The sequence below is a fragment of the Paramisgurnus dabryanus genome, chromosome 1 (genome assembly GCF_030506205.2).
Source record: "Paramisgurnus dabryanus chromosome 1, PD_genome_1.1, whole genome shotgun sequence".
Taxonomy (NCBI): Eukaryota; Metazoa; Chordata; class Actinopteri; order Cypriniformes; family Cobitidae; genus Paramisgurnus; species Paramisgurnus dabryanus.
The window spans coordinates 71,124,452-71,152,178 of NC_133337.1; the positions used below are offsets into that span (position 1 = coordinate 71,124,452).

A 27,727-nucleotide genomic window follows, 5' to 3' on the forward strand; every position below is an offset into this window, starting at 1 on the left:
TATAGCTGATAGTTCTTTTTCATTCACACAATGCAAAACACATTTGACCTGTAACTGGTTTGCTCAGAAAATAATGTTTAAATCTGCCCTCGCGTTCTCCACCATTAATATGTAGCACATCAGCGGGGGGAGGAGAATAAGTTATTTAAAACACCATAAACCTCCGACCGAAACAATACGGGAATTTAAGGGAATTTGGGGAAATTCCCATATTTAGCTCAAATGGAATAATAAGTACAATTAAAACTGCAAGCAGTGATGGAAGGGCCCTCGCACACATGACACCACCACGCCGTGGCATAAGAATTAAAGGGAACAGTAGTAAATAGGCATTTAAGCATGTAAACATAGGTGAACTATTTAAAAGTGTAGTATAATGTGCCACATTTCATGTTGCTAATTACAAATTACAGTGAGGTAGCATCGTGTAAGATAGCATGAGAGAGGGAGAGAAAGAGAGAGAGACAGAGAGAGAGAGAGAGTGAGCGAGTGTGTGTGTGTGTGAGTATGAGTGACTACATGTAAATGTTGGCACATAGATGTGTTCAGTCCAGGACTCTTATTGATCATGTAAAATTTAGGGCAGATCTGACTTTGAATAATCAGTGTAAAACATGTTACTTCTTGTTGCCAGCAGGTGGCGCTATGGCCATAAGTGACTATTGGCATGTAGATGTGTTCAGTCCTGGACTCTTGTCAATTATGTAAAGTTTGGGACAGATCAGACATTGCATAATCATTGTAAACATGTCACTTCCTGTTGCCAGCTGGTGGCGCTATAACTATAAGTGACTATTGGCGTGTAGATGTGTTCAGTCCAGGACTCTTATCAATCATGTGGAGTTTGTGACTGATCAGACATTGCATAATTAGTGTAAACATGTCACTTCCTGTTGCCAGCTGGTGGCGCTATGACCATAAGTGACTATTGAGATGAAGATGTGTTCAGTTCAGGACTCTTATCACTCATGTGAAGTTTGGAACAAATCCGACATTGCATAATCATTGTAAACATGTCACTTCCTGTTGCCAGCTGGTGGCGCTTTAACTATAAGTGACTATTGACATGAAGATGTGTTCAGTTCAGGACTCTTAGCAATCATGTGAAGTTTGGGACAAATCCGACATTGCATTATCATTGTAAACATGTTACTTCCTGTTACCAGCTGGTGGCGCTATGACCATAACTGACTGTTGACATGTAGATGTGTTCAGTCCAGGACTCTTATTAATCATGTGAAGTTAGGGAAAGATCGGACATTGCATAATCAGTGTAAACATGTCACTTCCTGTTGCCAGCTGGTGGCACTATGACCATAAGTGACTATTGACATGTAGATGTGTTCACTCCAGGACTCTTATTAATCATGTGAAGTTTGGGACAGATCAGACATTGGATAATCATTGTAAACATGTCACTTCCTGTTGCCAGCTGGTGGCGCTATAACCATAAGTGACTAATGACATGTAGATGTGTTCAGTCCAGGGCTCTTATTAATCATGTGAAGTTTGGGACAGATCAGACATTGCATAATCAGTGTAAACATGTCACTTCCTGTTGCCAGCTGGTGGCGCTATAACCATAAGTGACTATTGACATGTAGATGTGTTATGTCCAGGACTCTTATTAATCATGTGAAGTTTGGGACAGATCAGACATTGGATAATCATTGTAAACATGTCACTTCCTGTTGCCAGCTGGTGGCGCTATAACCATAAGTGACTATTGACATGTAGATGTGTTCAGGTCATGACTCTTAGCAATCATGTGAAGTTTGGGACAGATCGGACACTGTATGCCTGAGTTCCAGCAACCTGTTTCATAGCGAAACATCAAAATTTGGCTGGCCGAAATAGAAACAAATTTTAATATAGAATCAAATCCTTCGCAATTTAGCATCACAAAGGCCTTAAGATGACACTCGCCAAATATGATGATGATTCGACGAAAACTGTAGGAGGAGTTAGTTAAAGTATGACTGCTGGAAATGAGAAAAACTGAGCCAAAATCTGAGAAATAATTCAAAATAGCTGACTTCCTGTTTGGTTTAGGGCGTTGCTCCAAGAGACTTTTTTGTAGGGCTTGTAATAATACATGAGCATACCGAAATTCGTACATGTAAGTTAAACACAGTCCAAGGGCTGCTTCATTCAATATTTGAAAGTGGCGCTAAAACATGTTCCTTCAGGTTGCCAGCTGGTGGCGCTATGGCTATAAATGAAAATTGTTATGTAGATGTGTTCAGGTCAGGACTCTTAGCAATCATGTGAAATTTGGGACAGATCGGACACTGTATGCATGAGTTCCAGCAACTTCCTGTTTCATTGGAAAACATCAAACTTTGTCGGGCCAGAACCGACACAAATTTTTACGTAGAGTCAAATCCTTCGCAATTTAGCATCACAAAGGCCTTAAGATGACACTCACCAAATATGAAGATGATCCGACGAAAACTGTAGGAGGAGTTAGTTAAAGTATGACGCCTGGAAATGACAAAAACTGCGCCCAAATCACAAAAATAACTCAGAATAGCTGACTTCCTGTTTGGTTTACGGCTTCGCTCCAAGAGACTTTTTTGTAGGTCTTGTCATGCTACAGACGCGTACCGAATTTCGGAATTGTACGTCAAACACAGTCCGAGGGCTGCTTCGTTGAAAATTTGTAGGTGGCGCTATAGAGCCATTTTCTCACGCCTAATTCTAAAGCATACACCACATGTAAATTTTCATCACTCTTGACATCTGTGCAAAATTTCATGAGTTTTTGAGTATGTTTAGGCCCTCTAAAGTCCCGCTGAAGTCGGAGAAAAAGAAAAAAAATAATAATTAAAACTGCAAGCAGTGATGGAAGGGCCCTCGCACGCATGTGCACCACCACTCTATGGCCTTAGTAAAGCAATGAACCAGGGGGATTAAAATTTCAGTGGGTAAATATAGGCGGATATTTAAAGGAACTTTGAAGTACCACACCTCCTTTGTGCAGCATGTGGCGCTATGATTGTAATTGATTGTTGTAACATTGATGTGTTGAGGCCAGGACCCTTGTCAAACGTATGATGTCTGTGACAGGTCGGACATTGCATGCCTAAGTTACAACAGCTTTCTCATGGCGAAACATCACTCTTTGCGAGGCCGCCACGGACACGCCCTTCAACGAAAAGTCAAGATCTTCGCAATTTATCATCGCAAAGGGCTTAAGATCAGTCTCACCTGATATGATAATGATCTGATTAAATCTATGAGAACAGTGAATCACAGCGTAAAACAAGGCATTTCCTGCTACCTCTAGGTGGCGCTAGGACTGAATCTGAATATTGGCATTGAAATGTGTTCAGGCCAAGACTCTTATCAAACATGTGAAGTGTGGGGCAGATTGGACATTGTATGCCTTAGTTATAACAACTTCCTGTTTCATGGCGAAAACGCTGAACTTTGTCAGGCCGCCACGGACACACCTTCCAACGAAAAGTCAAAAGCTCCGCAATTTAACATCGCAAAGGCCTTTAGATGAGATTGACCAAATATGACGACGATCTGACAAAATCTCTAGGAGGAGTTCGTTAAAGTACGAAGCCTGGAAATGACAAAATTTGCACAGAAATCACAGCAAAAATTCAAAATGGCTGACTTCCTGTGAGGTTTAGAGCTTCGCTCCAAGAGACTTTTTTGTAGGTCTTGGGGTGACATATGACCCTACCAAATTTCGTATCTGTAGGATTTTCGTAGCGGCGGGGCTGTTCTCTTGAAATTTTGCAGGTGGCGCTATCGAGCCATTTCTGCACGCCCACTTCTGGCGCCTATGCCACATGTACATTTTTGCCACTTCTGACGTGTGTGCAACGTTTTATGACTTTTTGAGCTTGTTTAGCCTGTCAAAATGCGATTCATTTAGCGATACTTTGCCAGATCGCCACGGACACGCCCTTTAATGAAAAGTCAAGGTCGTTGCTTTTTATCATCACACAAGGTCTTGAGATTACACTGGTGAAATATGATGTTGATATGGTTAAATACCTAAGAGCAGTAAGTCACAGCATCAAACATGGTATTTCCTGCTGCCTCTAGGTGGCGCTATGAGTGTTACTGAATTATGCCATGTTGATGTGTTCAGGCCTGGACCCTTATCAAACGTGTGAAGTCAGGGGCGGATCGGACAATGTATGCCTGAATTACATCAGCTTCCTGTTTCATGGCAAAACATTACACTTTGCCAGGCCGCCACGGACACGCCCTCCAATGAAAAGTCAAAAGCTCTGCAATTTAGCATCGCAAAGGCCTTTAGATGATACTGACCAAATATGATGATGATTGGATTAAATCTCTAGGAGGAGTTCGTTAAAGTACGACGCTTGGAAATGTCAAAAAATGACAGAGAAAATTCAAAATGGCTGACTTCCTGTGGGGTTTAGAGCTTAGCTCCGAGATACTTTTTTGTAGGTCTTGGAGTAATAGATGACCCTACCAAATTTCGTGTCTGTACGTTTTTCGTAGTAGGGGGGCTGTTCTCTTGAAATTTTGCAGGTGGCGCTATTGAGCCATTTCTACACGCCCACTTCTGACGCCTATACTACATGTAAATTTTCGCCACTTCGGACGCGTGTGCAAATTTTCATGAGTTTTCGGGTATGTTTAGGCCCTCAAAAATGCGATCCATTTCGGAGAAGAAGAAGAAGAAGAAGAAGAAGAAGAAGAAGAAGAAGAATAATTAAAACTGCAAGCAGTGATGGAAGGGCCCTCGCACGCATGTGCACCGCCACTCTATGGCCTTAGTAAAGCAATGAACCAGGGGGATTGAAATTTCAGTGGGTAAATATAGGCGGATATTCAAAGGAACTTTGAAGTGCCACACCTCCTTTGTGCAGCAGGTGGCGCTATGATTGTATTTGATTGTTGTAACATTGATGTGTTGAGGCCAGGACCCTTGTCAAACGTATGATGTCTGTGACAGGTCGGACATTGCATGCCTGAGTTACAACAGCTTTCTCATGGCGAAACATCACTCTGCGAGGCCGCCACGGACACGCCCTTCAACGAAAAGTCAAGATCTTCGCAATTTATCATCGCAAAGGGCTTAAGATCAGTCTCACCTGATATGATAATGATTTGATTAAATCTCTGAGAACAGTGAATCACAGCGTAAAACAAGGCATTTACTGCTACCTCTAGGTGGCGCTAGGACTGAAGCTGAATATTGGCATTGAAATGTGTTCAGGCCAAGACTCTTATCAAACATGTGAAGTGTGGGGCAGATTGGACATTGTATGCCTTAGTTATAACAACTTCCTGTTTCATGGCGAAAACGCTGAACTTTGTCAGGCCGCCACGGACACACCTTCCAACGAAAAGTCAAAAGCTCCGCAATTTAACATCGCAAAGGCCTTTAGATGAGATTGACCAAATATGATGACGATCTGACAAAATCTCTAGGAGGAGTTCGTTAAAGTACGAAGCCTGGAAATTACAAAATTTGCACAGAAATCACAGCAAAAATTCAAAATGGCCGACTTCCTGTGGGGTTTAGAGCTTCGCTCCAAGAGACTTTTTTATAGGTCTTGGGGTGATATATGACCCTACCAAATTTCGTATCTGTAGGATTTTCATAGCGGCGGGGCTGTTCTCTTGAAATTTTGCAGGTGGCGCTATCGAGCCATTTCTGCACGCCCACTTCTGGCGCCTATGCCACATGTAAATTTTTGCCACTTCTGACGTGTGTGCAACGTTTTATGACTTTTTGAGCTTGTTTAGCCTGTCAAAATGCGATTCAGATAGCGATACTTTGCCAGGCCGCCACGGACACGCCCTTTAATGAAAAGTCAAGGTCGTTGCTTTTTATCATCACACAAGGTCTTGAGATTACACTGGTGAAATATGATGTTGATATGGTTAAATACCTAAGAGCAGTAAGTCACAGCGTCAAACATGGTATTTCCTGCTGCCTCTAGGTGGCGCTATGAGTGTTACTGAATTATGCCATGTTGATGTGTTCAGGCCTGGACCCTTATCAAACGTGTGAAGTCAGGGGCAGATCGGACAATGTATGCCTCAATTACATCAGCTTCCTGTTTCATGGCGAAACATTACACTTTGCCAGGCCGCCACGGACACGCCCTCCAATGAAAAGTCAAAAGCTCCGCAATTTAGCATCGCAAAGGCCTTTAGATGATACTGACCAAATATGATGATGATCGGATTAAATCTCTAGGAGGAGTTCGTTAAAGTACGACGCTTGGAAATGTCAAAAAATGACAGAGAAAATTCAAAATGGCTGACTTCCTGTGGGGTTTAGAGCTTAGCTCCAAGAGACTTTTTTGTAGGTCTTGGAGTAATAGATGATCCTACCAAATTTCGTATCTGTAAGTTTTTCGTAGTGGGGGGGCTGTTCTCTTGAAATTTTGCAGGTGGCGCTATCGAGCCATTTTTACACGCCCACTTCTGACGCCTATACTACATGTAAATTTTCGCCACTTCTGACGCGTGTGCAAATTTTCATGAGTTTTCGGGTATGTTTAGGCATTCAAAAATGTGATCCATTTCGGAGAAGAAGAAGAAGAAGAAGAAGAAGAAGAAGAAAAAGAAGAATAATAATAATAAACGGAGCAAAAACAATAGGGTCCTCACACCCTGGTGTGCTCGGGCCCTAATTAAAACTGCAAGCAGTGATGGAAGGGCCCTCGCACGCATGTGCAACGCCACTCTATGGCCTTAGTAAAGCAATGAACCAGGGGGATTGAAATTTCAGTGGGTAGATATAGGCGGATATTCAAAGGAACTTTGAAGTGCCACACCTCCTTTGTGCAGCAGATGGCGCTATGATTGTGATTGATTGTTGTAACATTGATGTGTTGAGGCCAGGACCCTTGTCAAACGTATGATGTCTGTGACAGGTCGGACATTGCATGCCTGAGTAACAACAGATTTCTAATGGCGAAACATCACTTTTTGCGAGTCCGCCACGGACACGCCCTTCAACGAAAAGTCAAGATCTTCGCAATTTATCATCGCAAAGGGCTTAAGATCAGTCTCACCTGATATGATAATGATTTGATTAAATCTCTGAGAACAGTGAATCACAGCGTAAAACAAGGCATTTCCTGCTACCTCTAGGTGGCGCTAGGACTGAAGCTGAATATTGGCATTAAAATGTGTTCAGGCCAAGACTCTTATCAAACGTGTTAAGTGTGGGGCAGATTGGACATTGTATGCCTTAGTTATAACAACTTCCTGTTTCATGGCGAAAACGCTGAACTTTGTCAGGCCGCCACGGACACACCTTCCAACGAAAAGTCAAAAGCTCCGCAATTTAACATCGCAAAGGCCTTTAGATGAGATTGACCAAATATGATGACGATCTGACAAAATCTCTAGGAGGAGTTCGTTAAAGTACGAAGCCTGGAAATGACAAAATTTGCACAGAAATCACAGCAAAAATTAAAAATGGCTGACTTCCTGTGAGGTTTAGAGCTTCGCTCCAAGAGACTTTTTTGTAGGTCTTGGGGTGATATATGACCCTACCAAATTTCGTATCTGTATGTTTTTCGTAGTGGGGGGGCTGTTCTCTTGAAATTTTGCAGGTGGCGCTATCGAGCCATTTGTAGACGCCCACTTCTGACGCCTATACTACATGTAAATTTTCGCCACTTCGGACGCGTGTGCAAATTTTCATGAGTTTTCGAGTATGTTTAGCCCCTCAAAAATGCGATCCATTTCGGAGAAGAAGAATAAGAATAATAATTAAAACTGCAAGCAGTGATGGAAGGGCCCTCGCACGCATGTGCACCGCCACTCTATGGCCTTAGTAAAGCAATGAACCAGGGGGATTGAAATTTCAGTGGGTAAATATAGGCGGATATTCAAAGGAACTTTGAAGTGCCACACCTCCTTTGTGCAGCAGATGGCGCTATGATTGTGATTGATTGTTGTAACATTGATGTGTTGAGGCCAGGACCCTTGTCAAACGTATGATGTCTGTGACAGGTCGGACATTGCATGCCTGAGTTACAACAGCTTTCTAATGGCGAAACATCACTCTTTGCGAGGCCGCCACGGACACGCCCTTCAACGAAAAGTCAAGATCTTCGCAATTTATCATCTCAAAGGGCTTAAGATCAGTCTCACCTGATATGATTATGATTTGATTAAATCTCTGAGAACAGTGAATCACAGCGTAAAACAAGGCATTTCCTGCTACCTCTAGGTGGCGCTAGGACTGAAGCTGAATATTGGCATTAAAATGTGTTCAGGCCAAGACTCTTATCAAACATGTCAAGTGTGGGGCAGATTGGACATTGTATGCCTTAGTTATAACAACTTCCTGTTTCATGGCGAAAACGCTGAAATTTGTCAGGCCGCCACGGACACACCTTCCAACGAAAAGTCAAAAGCTCCGCAATTTAACATCTCAAAGGCCTTTAGATGAGATTGACCAAATATAATGACAATCTAACAAAATCTCTAGGAGGAGTTCGTTAAAGTACGAAGCCTGGAAATGACAAAATTTGCACAGAAATCACAGCAAAAATTCAAAATGGCTGACTTCCTGTGAGGTTTAGAGCTTCGCTCCAAGAGACTTTTTTGTAGGTCTTGGGGTGACATATGACCCTACCAAATTTCGTATCTGTAGGATTTTCGTAGCGGCGGGGCTGTTCTCTTGAAATTTTGCAGGTGGCGCTATCGAGCCATTTCTGCACGCCCACTTCTGGCGCCTATGCCACATGTAAATTTTTGCCACTTCTGACGTGTGTGCAACGTTTTATGACTTTTTGAGCTTGTTTAGCCTGTCAAAATGCGATTCATTTAGCGATACTTTGCCAGGCCGCCACGGACACGCCCTTTAATGAAAAGTCAAGGTCGTTGCTTTTTATCATCACACAAGGTCTTGAGATTACACTGGTGAAATATGATGTTGATATGGTTAAATACCTAAGAGCAGTAATTCACAGCGTCAAACATGGTATTTCCTGCTGCCTCTAGGTGGCGCTATGAGTGTAACTGAATTATGCCATGTTGATGTGTTCAGGCCTGGACCCTTATCAAACGTGTGAAGTCAGGGGCAGATCGGACAATGTATGCCTGAATTACATCAGCTTCCTGTTTCATGGCGAAACATTACACTTTGCCAGGCCGCCACGGACACGCCCTCCAATGAAAAGTCAAAAGCTCCGCAATTTAGCATCGCAAAGGCCTTAAGATGATACTGACCAAATATGATGATGATCGGATTAAATCTCTAGGAGGAGTTCGTTAAAGTACGACGCTTGGAAATGTCAAAAAATGACAGAGAAAATTCAAAATGGCTGACTTCCTGTGGGGTTTAGAGCTTAGCTCCAAGAGACTTTTTTGTAGGTCTTGGAGTAATAGATGATCCTACCAAATTTAGTATCTGTAAGTTTTTCGTAGTGGGGGGGCTGTTCTCTTGAAATTTTGCAGGTGGCGCTATCGAGCCATTTTTACACGCCCACTTCTGACGTCTATACTACATGTAAATTTTCGCCACTTCTGACGCGTGTGCAAATTTTCATGAGTTTTCGGGTATGTTTAGGCATTCAAAAATGTGATCCATTTCGGAGAAGAAGAAGAAGAAGAAGAAGAAGAAGAAGAAGAAAAAGAAGAATAATAATAATTAAAACTGCAAGCAGTGATGGAAGGGCCCTCGCACGCATGTGCACCGCCACTCTATGGCCTTAGTAAAGCAATGAACCAGGGGAATTGAAATTTCAGTGGGTAAATATAAGCGGATATTCAAAGGAACTTTGAAGTGCCACACCTCCTTTGTGCAGCAGGTGGCGCTATGATTGTATTTGATTGTTGTAACATTGATGTGTTGAGGCCAGGACCCTTGTCAAACGTATGATGTCTGTGACAGGTCGGACATTGCATGCCTGAGTTACAACAGCTTTCTCATGGAGAAACATCACTCTTTGCAAGGCCGCCACGGACACGCCCTTCAACGAAAAGTCAAGATCTTCGCAATTTATCATCGCAAAGGGCTTAAGTTCAGTCTCACCTGATATGATAATGATTTGATTAAATCTCTGAGAACAGTGAATCACAGCGTAAAACAAGGCATTTACTGCTACCTCTAGGTGGCGCTAGGACTGAAGCTGAATATTGGCATTGAAATGTGTTCAGGCCAAGACTCTTATCAAACATGTGAAGTGTGGGGGGAGATTGGACATTGTATGCCTTAGTTATAACAACTTCCGGTTTCATGGCGAAAATGCTGAACTTTGTCAGGCCGCCACGGACACACCTTCCAACGAAAAGTCAAAAGCTCCGCAATTTAACATCGCAAAGGCCTTTAGATGAGATTGACCAAATATGATGACGATCTGACAAAATTTCTAGGAGGAGTTTGTTAAAGTACGAAGCCTGGAAATGACAAAATTTGCACAGAAATCACAGCAAAAATTAAAAATGGCTGACTTCCTGTGAGGTTTAGAGCTTCGCTCCAAGAGACTTTTTTGTAGGTCTTGGGGTGATATATGACCCTACCAAATTTCGTTTCTGTAGGATTTTCGTAGCGGCGGGGCTGTTCTCTTGAAATTTTGCAGGTGGCGCTATCGAGCCATTTCTGCACGCCCACTTCTGGCGCCTATGCCACATGTAAATTTTTGCCACTTCTGACGTGTGTGCAACGTTTTATGACTTTTTGAGCTTGTTTAGCCTGTCAAAATGCGATTCAATTAGCGATACTTTGCCAGGCCGCCACGGACACGCCCTTTAATGAAAAGTCAAGGTCGTTGCTTTTTATCATCACACAAGGTCTTGAGATTACACTGGTGAAATATGATGTTGATATGGTTAAATACCTAAGAGCAGTAAGTCACAGCGTCAAACATGGTATTTCCTGCTGCCTCTAGGTGGCGCTATGAGTGTTACTGAATTATGCCATGTTGATGTGTTCAGGCCTGGACCCTTATCAAACGTGTGAAGTCAGGGGCGGATCGGACAATGTATGCCTGAATTACATCAGCTTCCTGTTTCATGGCGAAACATTACACTTTGCCAGGCCGCCACGGACACGCCCTCCAATGAAAAGTCAAAAGCTCCGCAATTTAGCATCGCAAAGGCCTTTAGATGATACTGACCAAATATGATGATGATCGGATTAAATCTCTAGGAGGAGTTCGTTAAAGTACGACGCTTGGAAATGTCAAAAAATGACAGAGAAAATTCAAAATGGCTGACTTCCTGTGGGGTTTACAGCTTAGCTCCAAGAGACTTTTTTGTAGGTCTTGGAGTAATAGATGATCCTACCAAATTTCGTATCTGTAAGTTTTTCGTAGTGGGGGGGCTGTTCTCTTGAAATTTTGCAGGTGGCGCTATCGAGCCATTTTTACACGCCCACTTCTGACGCCTATACTACATGTAAATTTTCGCCACTTCTGACGCGTGTGCAAATTTTCATGAGTTTTCGGGTATGTTTAGGCCCTCAAAAATGCGATCCATTTCGGAGAAGAAGAAGAAGAAGAAGAAGAAGAAGAAGAATAATAATAATAAACGGAGCAAAAACAATAGGGTCCTCACACCCTGGTGTGCTCGGGCCCTAATAAACGGAGCAAAAACAATAGGGTCCTCACACCCTGGTGTGCTCGGGCCCTAATTAAAACTGCAAGCAGTGATGGAAGGGCCCTCGCACGCATGTGCACCGCCACTCTATGGCCTTAGTAAAGCAATGAACCAGGGGGATTGAAATTTCAGTGGGTAAATATAGGCGGATATTCAAAGGAACTTTGAAGTGCCACACCTCCTTTGTGCAGCAGGTGGCGCTATGATTGTATTTGATTGTTGTAACATTGATGTGTTGAGGCCAGGACCCTTGTCAAACGTATGATGTCTGTGACAGGTCGGACATTGCATGCCTGAGTTACAACAGCTTTCTCATGGAGAAACATCACTCTTTGCGAGGCCGGCACGGACACGCCCTTCAACGAAAAGTCAAGATCTTCGCAATTTATCATCGCAAAGGGCTTAAGATCAGTCTCACCTGATATGATAATGATTTGATTAAATCTCTGAGAACAGTGAATCACAGCGTAAAACAAGGCATTTCCTGCTACCTCTAGGTGGCGCTAGGACTGAAGCTGAATATTGGCATTGAAATGTGTTCAGGCCAAGACTCTTATCAAACATGTGAAGTGTGGGGCAGATTGGACATTGTATGCCTTAGTTATAACAACTTCCTGTTTCATGGCGAAAACCCTGAAATTTCTCAGGCCGCCACGGACACACCTTCCAACGAAAAGTCAAAAGCTCCGCAATTTAACATCGCAAAGGCCTTTAGATGAGATTGACCAAATATGATGACGATCTGACAAAATCTCTATGAGGAGTTCGTTAAAGTACGAAGCCTGGAAATGACAAAATTTGCACAGAAATCACAGCAAAAATTCAAAATGGCTGACTTCCTGTGAGGTTTAGAGCTTCACTCCAAAAGACTTTTTTGTAGGTCTTGGGGTGATATATGACCCTACCAAATTTCGTTTCTGTAGGATTTTCGTAGCGGCGGGGCTGTTCTCTTGAAATTTTGCAGGTGGCGCTATCGAGCCATTTCTGCACGCCCACTTCTGGCGCCTATGCCACATGTAAACTTTGCCACTTCTGACGTGTGTGCAACGTTTTATGACTTTTTGAGGTTGTTTAGCCTGTCAAAATGTGATTCAATTAGCGATACTTTGCCAGGCCGCCACGGACACGCCCTTTAATGGAAAGTCAAGGTCGTTGCTTTTTATCATCACACAAGGTCTTGAGATTACACTGGTGAAATATGATGTTGATATGGTTAAATACCTAGGAGCAGTAAGTCACAGCGTCAAACATGGTATTTCCTGCTGCCTCTAGGTGGCGCTATGAGTGTTACTGAATTATGCCATGTTGATGTGTTCAGGCCTGGACCCTTATCAAACGTGTGAAGTCAGAGGCAGATCGGACAATGTATGCCTGAATTATATCAGCTTCCTGTTTCATGGCGAAACATTACACTTTGCCAGGCCGCCACGGACACGCCCTCCAATGAAAAGTCAAAAGCTCCGCAATTTAGCATCGCAAAGGCCTTTAGATGATACTGACCAAATATGATGATGATCGGATTAAATCTCTAGGAGGAGTTCGTTAAAGTACGACGCTTGGAAATGTCAAAAAATGACAGAGAAAATTCAAAATGGCTGACTTCCTGTGGGGTTTAGAGCTTAGCTCCGAGAGACTTTTTTGTAGGTCTTGGAGTAATAGATGATCCTACCAAATTTTGTATCTGTAAGTTTTTCGTAGTGGGGGGGCTGTTCTCTTGAAAAAGTGCAGGTGGCGCTATCGAGCCATTTTTACACGCCCACTTCTGACGCCTATACTACATGTAAATTTTCGCCACTTTTGACGCGTGTGCAAATTTTCATGAGTTTTCGGGTATGTTTAGGCCCTCAAAAATGCGATCCATTTCGGAGAAGAAGAAGAAGAAGAAGAAGAAGAAGAATAATAAACGGAGCAAAAACAATAGGGTCCTCACACCCTGGTGTGCTCGGGCCCTAATTAAAACTGCAAGCAGTGATGGAAGGGCCCTCGCACGCATGTGCACCGCCACTCTATGGCCTTAGTAAAGCAATGAACCAGGGGGATTGAAATTTCAGTGGGTAAATATAAGCGGATATTCAAAGGAACTTTGAAGTGCCACACCTCCTTTGTGCAGCAGGTGGCGCTATGATTGTATTTGATTGTTGTAACATTGATGTGTTGAGGCCAGGACCCTTGTCAAACGTATGATGTCTGTGACAGGTCGGACATTGCATGCCTGAGTTACAACAGCTTTCTCATGGAGAAACATCACTCTTTGCAAAGCCGCCACGGACACGCCCTTCAACGAAAAGTCAAGATCTTCGCAATTTATCATCGCAAAGGGCTTAAGATCAGTCTCACCTGATATGATAATGATTTGATTAAATCTCTGAGAACAGTGAATCACAGCGTAAAACAAGGCATTTACTGCTACCTCTAGGTGGCGCTAGGACTGAAGCTGAATATTGGCATTGAAATGTGTTCAGGCCAAGACTCTTATCAAACATGTGAAGTGTGGGGCAGATTGGACATTGTATGCCTTAGTTATAACAACTTCCGGTTTCATGGCGAAAACGCTGAACTTTGTCAGGCCGCCACGGACACACCTTCCAACGAAAAGTCAAAAGCTCCACAATTTAACATCGCAAAGGCCTTTAGATGAGATTGACCAAATATGATGACGATCTGACAAAATCTCTAGGAGGAGTTCGTTAAAGTACGAAGCCTGGAAATGACAAAATTTGCACAGAAATCACAGCAAAAATTAAAAATGGCTGACTTCCTGTGAGGTTTAGAGCTTCGCTCCAAGAGACTTTTTTGTAGGTCTTGGGGTGATATATGACACTGGTGAAATATGATGTTGATATGGTTAAATACCTAAGAGCAGTAAGTCACAGCGTCAAACATGGTATTTCCTGCTGCCTCTAGGTGGCGCTATGAGTGTTACTGAATCACGCCCACTTCTGACGCCTATACTACATGTAAATTTTCGCCACTTCTGACGCGTGTGCAAATTTTCATGAGTTTTCGGGTATGTTTAGGCCCTCAAAAATGCGATCCATTTCGGAGAAGAAGAAGAAGAAGAAGAAGAAGAAGAAGAAGAAGAAGAAGAATAAACGGAGCAAAAACAATAGGGTCCTCACACCCTGGTGTGCTCGGGCCCTAATAAACGGAGCAAAAACAATAGGGTCCTCACACCCTGGTGTGCTCGGGCCCTAATAAACGGAGCAAAAACAATAGGGTCCTCACACCCTGGTGTGCTCGGGCCTTAATAATAACTCCTTGAAGAACAATAGGGTCCTCACACCCCGGTGTGCTCGGGCCCTAATTAATATGTTCGTCCACCGAAGACATATATCCATAATCGTATATTAACGTCTAAGAAATGTTAATTTCATGGCCTTTAAAATTAACCTTCTCACTGATATACAGTGCTACTCGCAGCTTGTAGCTGGATCAAAAGGCAGAAATAGTGACTTTAATTTCATGAGCATTGAACACAGAAACAATTCAATTGTGAAATGCAAAACCGGTTTATTAAACTACGTTACACTACAAAAACACACTAGACTAACTATACATACAAACAACAAACAAGCAACATATATGAAAGAGAAAGAATGGAAAATTAAGAGAGAGAGAGAGAGAGAGAAAGAGAGTAAAAGAAGGGCAATATCACTATAGACTTAACTTCTGCACAAATCATCAGAACTCTAAGAATCACCTTAATTAAAAGGGGCAATAACTTTTACAGCGAATGAACAAGCGATACTTGCGTTTGGCTTTTGTGAGGCACGTGTATGTCCAGCTGTATGGGCGCGTATGCGAGGCAGAGAGTTCCTGAGTTTGTGGTCACGTGACGGAGTCCTGAGGTGTCCGTAGGAGTTTTTCCTTTTTGGGTTAATCCGTCGGTCTGGTTAATCTGTGGCGATTAATTTGTCCAGTTTGAAGAAGTTTGTCCAAGTGTCAGGGTGCCCGTGAAAACCATCCGAGAGAGGGACAGGTCTGTTGAGCCAAGTGGCGTGCGGTGCGTGAGCTGTGTGCTGTGAGCCTCGATGAATTTGGGTGCAGGCCTCTTAACCTGAGCTTAGACCAACCCCTTGAAGTTCAGATGACCAATCCAAAAGGGTGTTGATAGAGTAGGAAAACTTTGTCTTTGTTTTATCAGACTCATTTGCATAGATGGACTATGCTAAAGATTTTGTTAAATAATAATTTGGATTAATATTTAACAAGTTTGATATCAGTTATGGTAAGATGATGCACATCATTGATCAGGAAAGGAAAAGGGGATTATTAAGAGTGTAAACAAGGTTTGAAACACACATCAAATAGTAGTCTCATGAATGTGAATTATGAGACATGCTAAGATGAACAAAGCATCCTTATAGTGTTACAAGAAAGTGGTTCATTACAGTTACAAACATGCAATACAAGGATATATAATATAAACAATTTAAACCAATTTATTTTGGTCTTAGCTGTGATCTTAGACAGACACATTTTGTGTCATGGCTGCTTCGTCTCTGGCCACGGTTTGAAGTTTGCTTTCAGGTGTTAATTTGCTTAGATTGGCACAATAAAACAGCCAGAGAGAGTCGATAGGTCTGGAAATGTGTGTTATCAGGAGATTAGGATTTTCTGATGAAAGCATCCAAGCAGACCTGGTGACAAAACTCAATCTAGGGTCACAGCATGAAACTGTTAACGACCCAGACTGAAGAGACCTCCAGTTGACGTCCAGCCAGATGTTACACTTCAATATGACATTTATTTAATATGACATTTATTGTCCATTTTTATAATGATTTCCTCAAAAATGAAGCATGTTAAAGTTCTGGAGTTGATTGAAGTGTGGCATTTGCATTTGGAAGCTGTGGTTTTGAACCCACATCATGCGGTTCAGGGAGATCTCCATATACAAGTAATACAGACCTTATTTAGGTTTCAAAAACACCACAAATCCTTAAGAGATAGCAGGAACATTAAGAGTGGTCAAATCAACAGTTTGGTACATTCTGACTAAAGAAGAACACACTGGTGAGCTCAGCAACAAACAAATCTTGGACGTCGATACCAGATAACAGTGGTGGATGATCGCATTATCCTCTCCATGATAAAGAAAAAACTCCTTCACAATATCATGAGAAACAAAAAATGAATCTGGATGTTTCTGCCTTCTGTTACATCACCAAAAAACACCAGCGACACAGTGCCTTAGGAAACCATGCATGGAAATGCAATCCCACTGCCTGAACAATATATTACTGAAGATGTTGTCTGCTGAAATCATGAGATGTTCTTGGCCTTCTCCATCATTTTTATTTTCATTAGTCTTATACAGGTTGATATTAGTTTAATCTCTCCAAATAAAACTTTTTGAGAGCTTGTCTGACTTTTTTTGGAGTGTAAGCTCCCCTTCCTATTCTTGTGGCTTTTGTATCTTGTGGTGAACCCTCTGTATTTCTCATTGTAATATCTTCTCTTTATTGTTTTGATTGACAATGACATCTTTACCTCCTGTAGAGTGTTCTTCATTTGTCTGGAAATTGTAAAGGGGGTTTTCTTTATCATGGAGAGGATAATGCAATCATCCACCAATGTTATCCGTACAGTAGGTTATACATACAGGATTTTTATGTTGCTGAGCGTGATGGTTTTTTTAGTCAAGGTGTACCAAATTGTTGATCTGGCAACTCTTAATGTTCCTGCTATCTCTCTGATGGATTTGTTGTGTTTTTGAAACCTAAATATGGTCTGTATCACTGAACCAAATGATTTGGGTTCACAGCCACAGCTTTTAAATGCAATTACCACACTTAAAATCAACTTATAACCAGACCTTTAACATCTCCAGAAATTATTTAACAAATAGACAATACCTGTCCATAAAACAGCTTTTAAGTCAACTGTCCCATTACTTTTGATCCCTTTAAAAAGGGGGAGCTACATATTAAACGGCTGTAATTCCTAAATCCTTCACCCAATTTGGATGTTAATACCCTAAAAATAAAGCTGAGAGTGTGCACTGTAACCCAATATTCATAATATGACTGTAACTGGAATACATTTTGATAAAATAAAACATAAAACAATACATTTGCTATAATAAAACAAAATATGCCTCTGTCCCAATATTTATGGACCTCACTGTATATCCCGCCAAATCCTATATACCGCCCAGCCCTAAGGGATGGGTGTCAACCCTACAATTACATGCCAGTATTGAAGTTAATGTTAAAATCATATGTAACCCTGCACCTGGCAAGTAACACATCCCACTCACAAAATGTAAAAAAAACACAAAACTGTAGAACGTTTTGATCACTTACTTGTAATTTTGACACTCATTCTCTGTAAGGTTGAGTTGTGTGTCTAAATGGTCCAGGAGTGTGTCTGTACACTCTTCACACAGAGGGTGATCAACATCCGCTTGACCAGACATGATGTCAAACAGGTCGCTTGTCACCTACAGGACAAACACACAAATCCTTTAATTAGATTAAGGTTACCTAAACAAAAACATAAGTAATAAAGCAACTGACAAATATAATGCTACAGATGTGGTCAGATGTGGTATAATTATAAAAATATTCCATTTCAAAAGTGGACATGATAAAATACAGCTGTTTGAGTAAGAGAAACAACACTTTTTAGACAAAGCAGCAGTCTATAACTCATATTTATGAGCCTGAACAAACAATATACTGTAGCTGTAGATAAAAAAATAAAATAATCTTAAATGATTGTCTTTCTGTAAAAACAGCTAAAACAGAAAACAGCACTTTCATTTTTAGTAAAATTTAACATTTTGGATCAATAGGCTATTGCTGTGCACAATCGCATGATACATTTTTAGTTTATTATGACAAACTTCATCAAACACCATGTTCACATACACCCTCATAATGTGATTATGATGAGATTTTGGCAATACTGGGATCATACTTTACATCATGTAAACACAATACTTCAACCAAATAGTGTCATTAAACTCATAATCACAGCAAGCAGTGAAACATGGCATATGCTGATTTTACTCACAATAAAAAGGCATGTAATCACTTTTTTCGTAGCACTGCTTAGAGTTACAAATGACCTCCTTTTAACATCCGATCGTAGTGAATTTTCAATATTACTAGACCTTAGTGCACCCTACGACACAATAGATCACACAATCTTACTCAATTGACTAGAAAACTATGTTGGCATCAGTGGTCAGGCGTTAGCCTGGTTTAGATCGTATATAACCAACTGCTATCACTTTGTTTATGTAAACGAGGAAAAGTCATATCACTCTTCAGTTGAATACGGCGTACCACATGGATCAGTTATAGGCCCTATCCTGTTCTAGTAATATATGTTACCTCTAGGAGATATTATCAGGAAACACAAGTTTTAACTGCTATGCAGATGATACCCAGCTTTACATCTCCTCACATCGTAGGGAAACCCACCAGCTAACAGAATGCATTAGCAATATTAGTGACTGGATCTCAAATAACTTCCTTATGCTAAACTCCAATAAGATCCAGAGATACTTATTATTGAACCGAATCGCTTCAAACAAAATGTGTCAGATTAGAGTTCTCAACAGGCCTGAAAATTACAACCCGACCCGACCCGTAGCTTTGAAAGGGGACAGAGAATGAAAAACCATTTTTACCTTGTCTTTGTTGAATAATGGTAGTCTACCCACATTCACAAACATACTAAAAGTGCTAAACATGCTAAACATCTCAGTCTCATAGAAATTCCTCTTTTAGAAATGTCAGCCAGAAAACGGCCCAATCTGAAAAACTGATGCTTATGACATCACAGGCATCTAACTGCCCCTCCACTTTAAAATAATTGGCTACATTTTTTGAGTGGCAGCAAAGTCAGCCAATCAGTAATGAGATTGCAAGTTAAGCCAGTAAGGGGAGCCAAATAGGTGCAAATCCACTTGTTTAAAATCCACCCTAATAGAGCTATCTGAGAGGGGTTTTTAGGAAGCTTCTAAGGCATTACTGACCCAAACAAAAAAATTTTGTCTACATGTCACATCACAGAAAAAGGATAAATACTCCATTCAATCATTCAATGTCACCTTTAAAGCCCGGACCGGATGTAACCTGACACATAAACGTGAATTATCTGTCCGAACCCGACCCGTTGCCCGACGCCGCCGACCCCCCTTGCCTTTTTTTCCTCATACACATAGGCTATTATCATGACCAGCAGACGGGAATTCAAATCAAGCTTTAATGTTCACGCCTTTAACAATACAAACAACTGAAACAATAAACTTTAAATATAGGCTATATAAATATGCCTTAAATAAAAATCACACAATAATAAATAAAAAGAACTCAAACATGTACCCAGCCAGCAGCTTCTCTATGGTATCACTTTTGTGTCAATATAATTCAATCAAACATACAGTATTTGAGAGCAAAACTATAAAATTGTTGTAAAAAAAAAATTATTCGCATTTAAAAAATGTTATCTTAAAATTATTTTAGTTACACAATACAGTAATTGTTAACCCAATTTTTTTGTAATATGAATTTTTCTTTGAGTAGTTTCATTGCGTGTCCCTACATTTTGCTCTCTGCTACGCTGTTTTTGTTTGCGGATCAAAAATCTTTGCTTTTGAGTCAAAAAGTTTTGGATGCAAGTAACAAGCATCTCAGTGGGCAGGATCAACCTAGGTAAATGAAAGACACGTTTCTTTTGGCCACTACTGTCACCATTTCGCCACGCCCACCATGGAAGTCTGCCTGTAGAACGAGGAGAGCGGCATATTGTTTGTAAGGTACGAAAGATCATTTAATGTCATAAACTCTGTGGAATGTGTATAAAAATGAATAGCTTGTGTGTAACCATCCATATGTTTTAATCTCTCTTATCGAAATATTCAACGTTAGTTATAAGCATTAGCTTCCGGAGGCTATTGCGTCCAGAGGTTGCTTTATGAATCAACAAGCAAAATAGTTTAAGATAAAATGAATGAATATGAAAAAATGTGTAAATGTAAATAAATATATCGGTAACTAAACAAAATTAATTAATAAAATCCAGTATTTAAGAAATTTTGATACGAAGATCTTTTAAAAGTAGCAAGTAGACCAGACTTTAATGACAAACTGTGATTTGTGACATAAAAGTAATTTGTGCTTCTTGTGTTGCAGGAATGATTAGGAGGATTGTAATCAGAGAGGCCAAGAAAGATGTCAATATCACTTTGTAATGCAAGATCTGTTGTGGAGAGGATGAATTGTGTGGCATCCTCATCTCTGCTGTTGACTTCAAACAATTCAATTTTGTTCACATTTATTTGTATAGCGCTTTGAACAGTTTTGAAGTCCTCGTGATGGCCGATGTCATCTTTCCTTATGTGTAGGGTCATCTGGTAGAGACAGGATTCAGACTGGAGTTGGTGTAATCTGAAGTTTAAAAAAAAGCAAATAGAGAAAATTACCATAGCTGCTGTTTAGAGCTTTTTAGGTTAAGGATAATTTAAAAAAAGTTATTTATAAACTTATTGCAAAGTTACAGGATGAAATTATGTTTATGCACACTGAAGAGGTATATTTAGGCTAGATTTAAACTGGGAGGCAGTGTCTGAACAGTGTCAGTAAGGCTGTTCCACAGTTTCCATAGGTGGAAAAAAAACTTGCCCTGCTTTGGTAGATTTTGCTATCCTAGGAACTACTAAAAGTCTGGAGTTTTGAGAGATTAAGGAGCATGATTGTTTGTAGCATACTAGAAGTTCTGTCTGTAGGAGCTAAACCATTTGGGAGTTTATAAGTGAGTAGCAATATTTTGTAATCGATACAGAATTTAACTGGTAACTATTGTAGAGATGCTAAATTTGGGGTTATATGAACTTGCGTGACCTTGTAAAAACTCTAGCAGCTGGGATTTTGCACTAATTGTAGCCTATTAATTAAGGATGCAGGACAACCACCCAGTAATCTAATCTAGACGTCATAAATGCATGAACATCGGAGATGGTTGATGTGTTCTGCTGGAAGAAGGCTGCTTTTGTGATGTGAGATATGGGTTTCAAAAGAAAGATTTCTGTCTAATTAAAGTCATTTACTGTATTTACTGAGGTGACCAACATCCTTCTATTTGAAAATTGTACTCCAAAATTATTCTGCTTAAAGCTCTTTGGTCCCATGAGTAGTACAAGTATCTTCATGTAACTTTTTTTATCAGATCTTGGAATCCCCAGCCATCCTTCCTGTCATTGCCTGACTTCACTGTAACCTCTAGTGAAGAATCATCTGAGAAATAAATACAAATTACTGAGATACAAAATGATAAACAAGTGTTGTATATTTAGTGTCTTACTAAACATTACATGGGCCTTTGGACAAAACATTTTGGGGCGGTTTCCCGGACAGGGATTAGACTAGTCCTAGACTAAAATAAATGTAAGAGCTGTCAAAACTGAAAACAGCTTGCGCTGACATATCTAAAAATACATCAGTGCCCTTTGTTTTGCCTCAAAATGCACACAAGTAATGTTTTTAGTAAGGCATGTTTGGTAAACCTTGTTATATTTCCTAATTAAACTAAGGCCTAATCCTGGTTTAAGATAATCCCTGTCCAGGAAACCGCCCTTAAATGCTTTTTTCATTTGTAAATGGATTTGAATAAAGGCATCTGCTATGTGAATAAACATACATTCAAATTTCTTCAACTGGATATTGTTTGAATACATAAACATTTACATAAGTGCCATTACAGGATTAATTCTTCACGTATTGAGTAATATTTAAGCAATATCAACACTAAGAACTTCCAATGTAAAAATAACGTGGGGAAAATATAGTCGTGCAATTACATAATATGTAATATTAATATTTGTTTTTATGTCCGTATGCAGTAAGTGATTAACTTACTAATAAAAGCGTGGTATTAATATCTGTGTAAGACTTAACGTTAGCTGGATAAAGCAAACTCTGGACGCAATAGCCTCCGGAAGCTAATGCTAATAACTAACGTTGCATATTTAGATAAGAGAGATTAAAACATATGTATGGTTGCACACAAGCTATTCATTTTTATACACTTTCCACAGAGTTTATGACATTAAATGATCTTTCGTACCTTACAAACAATATGCCGCTCTCCTCGTTCTACAGGCAGACTTCCGTGGTGGGCGTGGCCAAATGGTGACAGTAGTGGCCAATAGAAACGTGTCTTTCATTCACCTAGGTTGATCCCGCCCACTGAGACGCTTGTAACTTGCATCCAAAACTTTTTGACTCAAAAGCAAAGATTTTTGATCCGCAAACAAAAACAGCGTAGCAGAGAGCAAAATGTAGGGACACGCAATGAAACTACTCAAAGAAAAATTCATATTGCAAAAAAATTGGTTAACAATTACTGTATTTTGTAACTAAAATAATTTTAAGATAACATTTTTTAAATGCGAATTAAATTTTTTTACAACAATTTAATAGTTTTGCTCTCAAATTCAGCCCATACTTCTCCTCCTGTAGTAGCAAGCAACGGTGAATTCACCTGCGGCAAGTTTACTTTTCTCCATCTCTTCTTCTCCAGGCAACAGGCATGCACACAGTGAAAGCATTAAGCTCTGGGGCGGATCCAAAACAGATCCGCTCTGATGCCGGCAGCTCCATTCTGGATCCGTTGCTGATCCGCTCTGAAGCTTATTGCTATCCCCCGCCCCTCTCTGTGATGCATGTTGCACGCAGCAGCCAGATCAGACTTTCTTTACGGTGAAGAGCAGTGATGATTAATAATTTTTTTCACGGAGCTTAAAAGATTAAGCCCGAGGTCCGAACCCGACTCATTTGCTTATATTTTTGACCCAAACCCGGCCCGACTTGTTGAGAACTCTATGTCAGATTTGTCAGATACAAGTTGCTCATAGATGGCTGCACTGTGGTGCCATCTTCCACAGTCAAGAACCTAGGTGTAATTCAATTCAATTCAATTTTAATTATATAGCGCTTTTCACAATTGTTAATTGTTTCAAAGCAGCTTTACATGAATAGATGTAGGGGAAAACACAGAATAATCGATAGATAATATAAGATGAAGAATACTGCGGCTAAGAATAAACCGTACAAGCGAGCGTAGTAATAATGTAATGTATACAGTAAAGGGCTAAGTTAAGCCAATGTTCGATAGCGATCTCTTTTTCAATATTTATATCTACACTGTAAAAACTATTACTATGATCTACTCAAAATTTTTGGTGAAGCATTTTTACACTTAAAAAAATTTAGTAAATTTGAAAGCTGTGAAATCGAATAGATTTCAATAATTACATTAATTTCTTATCACACATTAAATTGAGTAGATGGAATCAAAAATATTAAAGCAAATCAATAAAAAAATCCTAGTGAAGTCTACTAAAAAATTTAGTTGATATCATTAAAAATGTTACTTAGATGTAGATGAACATTTTGTGAATATTATTTCACTAAAATAAATTAGTTTTATTTACTTGATGTTATACATTTATTTCATACTCAACCATCAATTATTAATGATAAACAAAGCAATTTGTACAGTTATTTTATTGAAAATGGCAAACGTTGACATGTTACAAAAACAATCAGCTGAATAAACTCTGAGAGGTCTCTCAAATTCACAGCATGCAGAATCACTTCATGAACCCAGACAGGTGGACCACCAGCACTTGTACCTGCAACAAAGATAACTTTATTTAAATGGCTGTCCGCTGTGACTCTGGACGCTGCCACAGAGCGCCACTTAGTTTAACATTAAATAACACATTTGTCTCAAATCACGAATAACATAGGCTGCGAATGCATTTTTTACATCTGGAGGTAAACTTTGTCTGACTAACCTTGCGCTATTTAATGCGAACGTCGGGTGCGGTGTCAGAAACTGTTAGTTGTCTACACGAGACGAGGCGCTTCTCAACCGGTGTGCCACACCCTTAACACAAAAAAGGAAAATAAAGCATAGACATATGGAGTCCAGAGATAATTAATATAAACGTATATAAGCGTGTGAGCTCTGTAAAGCTCTGTTGTGTTCCGCTTCCATGTGAAAGGTCTAATAAGTCCGGGTGCGGGTGGAGCAAAACTGAGGACCAGATTTCGGATCGCCTGACCATCACCCATACAGATTTACACGTGTTTGTCTACACAACCACATTATGCAGTAATAAAACGATCAGAAATGATTATTTTACACACATTTCAAGTAGCACAGCTGTATTAACACTTTGGTCACCTGAATAAATACGTAAAATAAAAATATTCATGATTAATCTATCAGTATGTGCACAGAAAGCTGTTATTGTACCCAGTTTAGAGTATGGCTCCGAAAGTAATCAGATAAATACACCTTACGTTGTTTACGCAAGGACACATCAAATATTTCATAAAAACAAGTGTAAATATTAATAAACTCAACACTTACCAGGATTTTTGAGGAGTTTTGAGGTTGTTTGTCTTCCTGCAAGAGGCGCTGTTTCTTCTACTGCTGATTAAAAAACCGTTGGCTATGTGATTTTTAGGGCGTTTTCACATTAGCACTTTTGGTGCGCACCCGGGTTCGATTGACATCAGAGTTTGGTACATTTGGATGATGTGAACGTTTTCTTCCGAACTCGGGTGCGCACCCGCGAAACGTGAAAAGGGTGGTCTGGGGTCTGGTTCATGTGAACTCCAGATCGGTTTGCTGCTAATGTGAGCACAATCGCACCAAATCGCGGAAGTGAACCACTGTTAATTACGTATTATATGGAATGTCCCACCAAAACAGACGTGTGTGTTTGTGTGCGTACCCTTACCTTGACAACAAAATGCATAGAATGCTTGCTTGACTTTTAATCTTATTTTTTTAAACCTTTGGTTTTGTTTTCAAAGAAATAATACAGAAACGCACTTGCGTCTATCTGGCCCAAACATACTAAAGTCGTTTCGATGACAACGGTCTGTCCGCCGACGTCAATTTTTGCGGAAGCATTCAGGAATCATCTCTCTGCTTGGAGTTCGTCAATCACGCTTGTCGTACTCTCGTTTACAGTGGTTGCCAAGCAACATGAGGCTGCAGCTTGATGATGCAAGCGTACCGCGGTTCGGATGCAAAAATAATATGTGAACACAGTCCATGGGGGGCATGGGGAGGGGGAAGCAATCGAACTCGGGTTCGGACCAGGCAATCGCACCAAATGTGAAACCGTCCTTAAATTTACATCTGATTTAATACATTTTTTTGCCTACATTTACTCAAATAATACAATGTAATAAATGTTTCACCAAAAATATTGAGTAAATCATAGTTAAAGTTATGCATGAAACTTACAATTTTTTTTGTTGATGTTAAATACCTATGTTAACTTGAAATGAGCAATTATTACAGTTTTAAAAACTAAAATATATAAGTGTGACATTCTGAAATATATTGATTCAAATTTACAACAAATATTAAGGATATCTTTTAGAAATAATCTGTTAGTTAAATACTTATTTTATTTGATGTATACAACTAAATAATATCTTTACATTTTACACAAAAATATCTGTTTATTTTTTAGTCATTTATTTTGGTTTGTCCAACTCAAAAAAATCAACTTAGTGACATAAAGATATTTTATTAAGTTATTTTAATCATTTATTTTAGTGATATTTACAAAGCCACTGAATTATTTTTTACAGTGTACAACGTCTGCCACATATCATTCTTACATCTTAGAAATATCTCAAAAATATGCCATATGCATTAGATGCAGAAAAGCTTATCCACGCTTTTATGACCTCAAGAAAAGACTTTACATCACTGATTCTTGAAATTTGGCAAAAACATGTCCCACTAAGAAAAGTGCTAATTCTGTTGGAAAATAATAAAATTTTCATGAAGAAAAAGAATCAATGTTATAATCAGGGGGTCCTTTGCACATATGTAAGGTTCTTTTATAGGTTTATTTTTATTTTTATTAACTTAATGATTATATGCTGGCCCATTGCCTACAAAATCAGCTGTCCTTGGTTAAGAGATAATCATTTCAACTTCATTAAAAAAGCCAAAAGTAATAATTGAATTGAATAATATATTTACCACATGAAAGAGTACATTGTAATATGTATTAAAAACTACCAACAGTGAGTTTTGAACAATATTTACTATTATTTTGTGATGGCTCAAAATGTGTCCCACATATTCATTACCACCGTCAGATATTTATAAAAAGCAATAAAACTACAGGGTCAACTGCATTCCTGAGGACCCCATTTTCAAACCTTCAGCTCTACTGCATGCATCAAGATCACTCAAGCTCCTGTATGTTTGCTATTTTCTCTTAAACTTGTTCATATTTTCGGACACTGCTACTGTGACAACCATAACATGTCAACCCCATCATCTTTGTAAAAAAAATATTAGATTAGATTATGAAATAAATGCATCATTTTTAAGAAGAGGTCTGAAGTAGCTAGCAACAGAGAAAACAAGAAGGGAAACAAGATGGCTAATGTGAAAAACTCATCTATTTTTTTATCTATATTAGGTTTTTGTCAACACCGTCAGGTATCACCACCGTCAGGTTTTCTGTCTTTTCTGTCAGGTTTTCTGTATTTTAGGAAGTTATGATTTGATATTTGTTCATCACAGTGCTCAGGATTGTTATTTTTTGGACCAAATATTTACATAAATTTTAAGCAAGAAGCCATTGACTTGAGTGGTATACATTTTGGAATAATGAGGCCAATGTCACTACCGTCAGATTAGTGTCACCACCGTCAGTTTTATTTGTTTTAAATGAATATGCTTACAATATGTTTCTTCGGTGCTGTTGAGTTATTAAATTAATATTCACCTTTAATACAAAAATATGTTTATTAAATAATAAATCATTACTTTTTCTATTTAGGCTTAAAGAAAACTTTGTATGAGTAAAAACTGGAAAAACGCCTATTTTATGAAAAAAATACAAACAGGGGAGGTTGCACCGGTAAATTGCTGAACAGCCAAGACCTTGGTCTATAATAATAAACCTTCAGATTTTGTAATTTAACTAACTTTTTTTTTTATTTAAACCTGTTTTATCAAAATTACCAAGAATCACTGACTTGTTAATCGGGGGTGTCACGCAAATTAGGTAAACAAGCTTCACCAGGTTCAAAATACCGCTGCAAGAATGCTTACTCGATCTAAGAAGTATGACCACATTCACATACCAACG

General features: G+C 39.6%; 1 protein-coding gene across 1 annotated transcript in view; it reads right to left on the bottom strand.

The window, feature by feature from the left end:
- becn1 (beclin 1, autophagy related) overlaps positions 1 to 27,727 on the bottom strand; it is a 521,809-nt gene that overhangs the window by 272,695 nt on the left and 221,387 nt on the right. Inside the window, exon 6 of the mRNA XM_065253401.1 lies at positions 17,877 to 18,013. Within this exon, the coding sequence (XP_065109473.1) occupies positions 17,877 to 18,013 (137 nt within the window). The remainder of the gene's footprint in view (positions 1 to 17,876; positions 18,014 to 27,727) is intronic.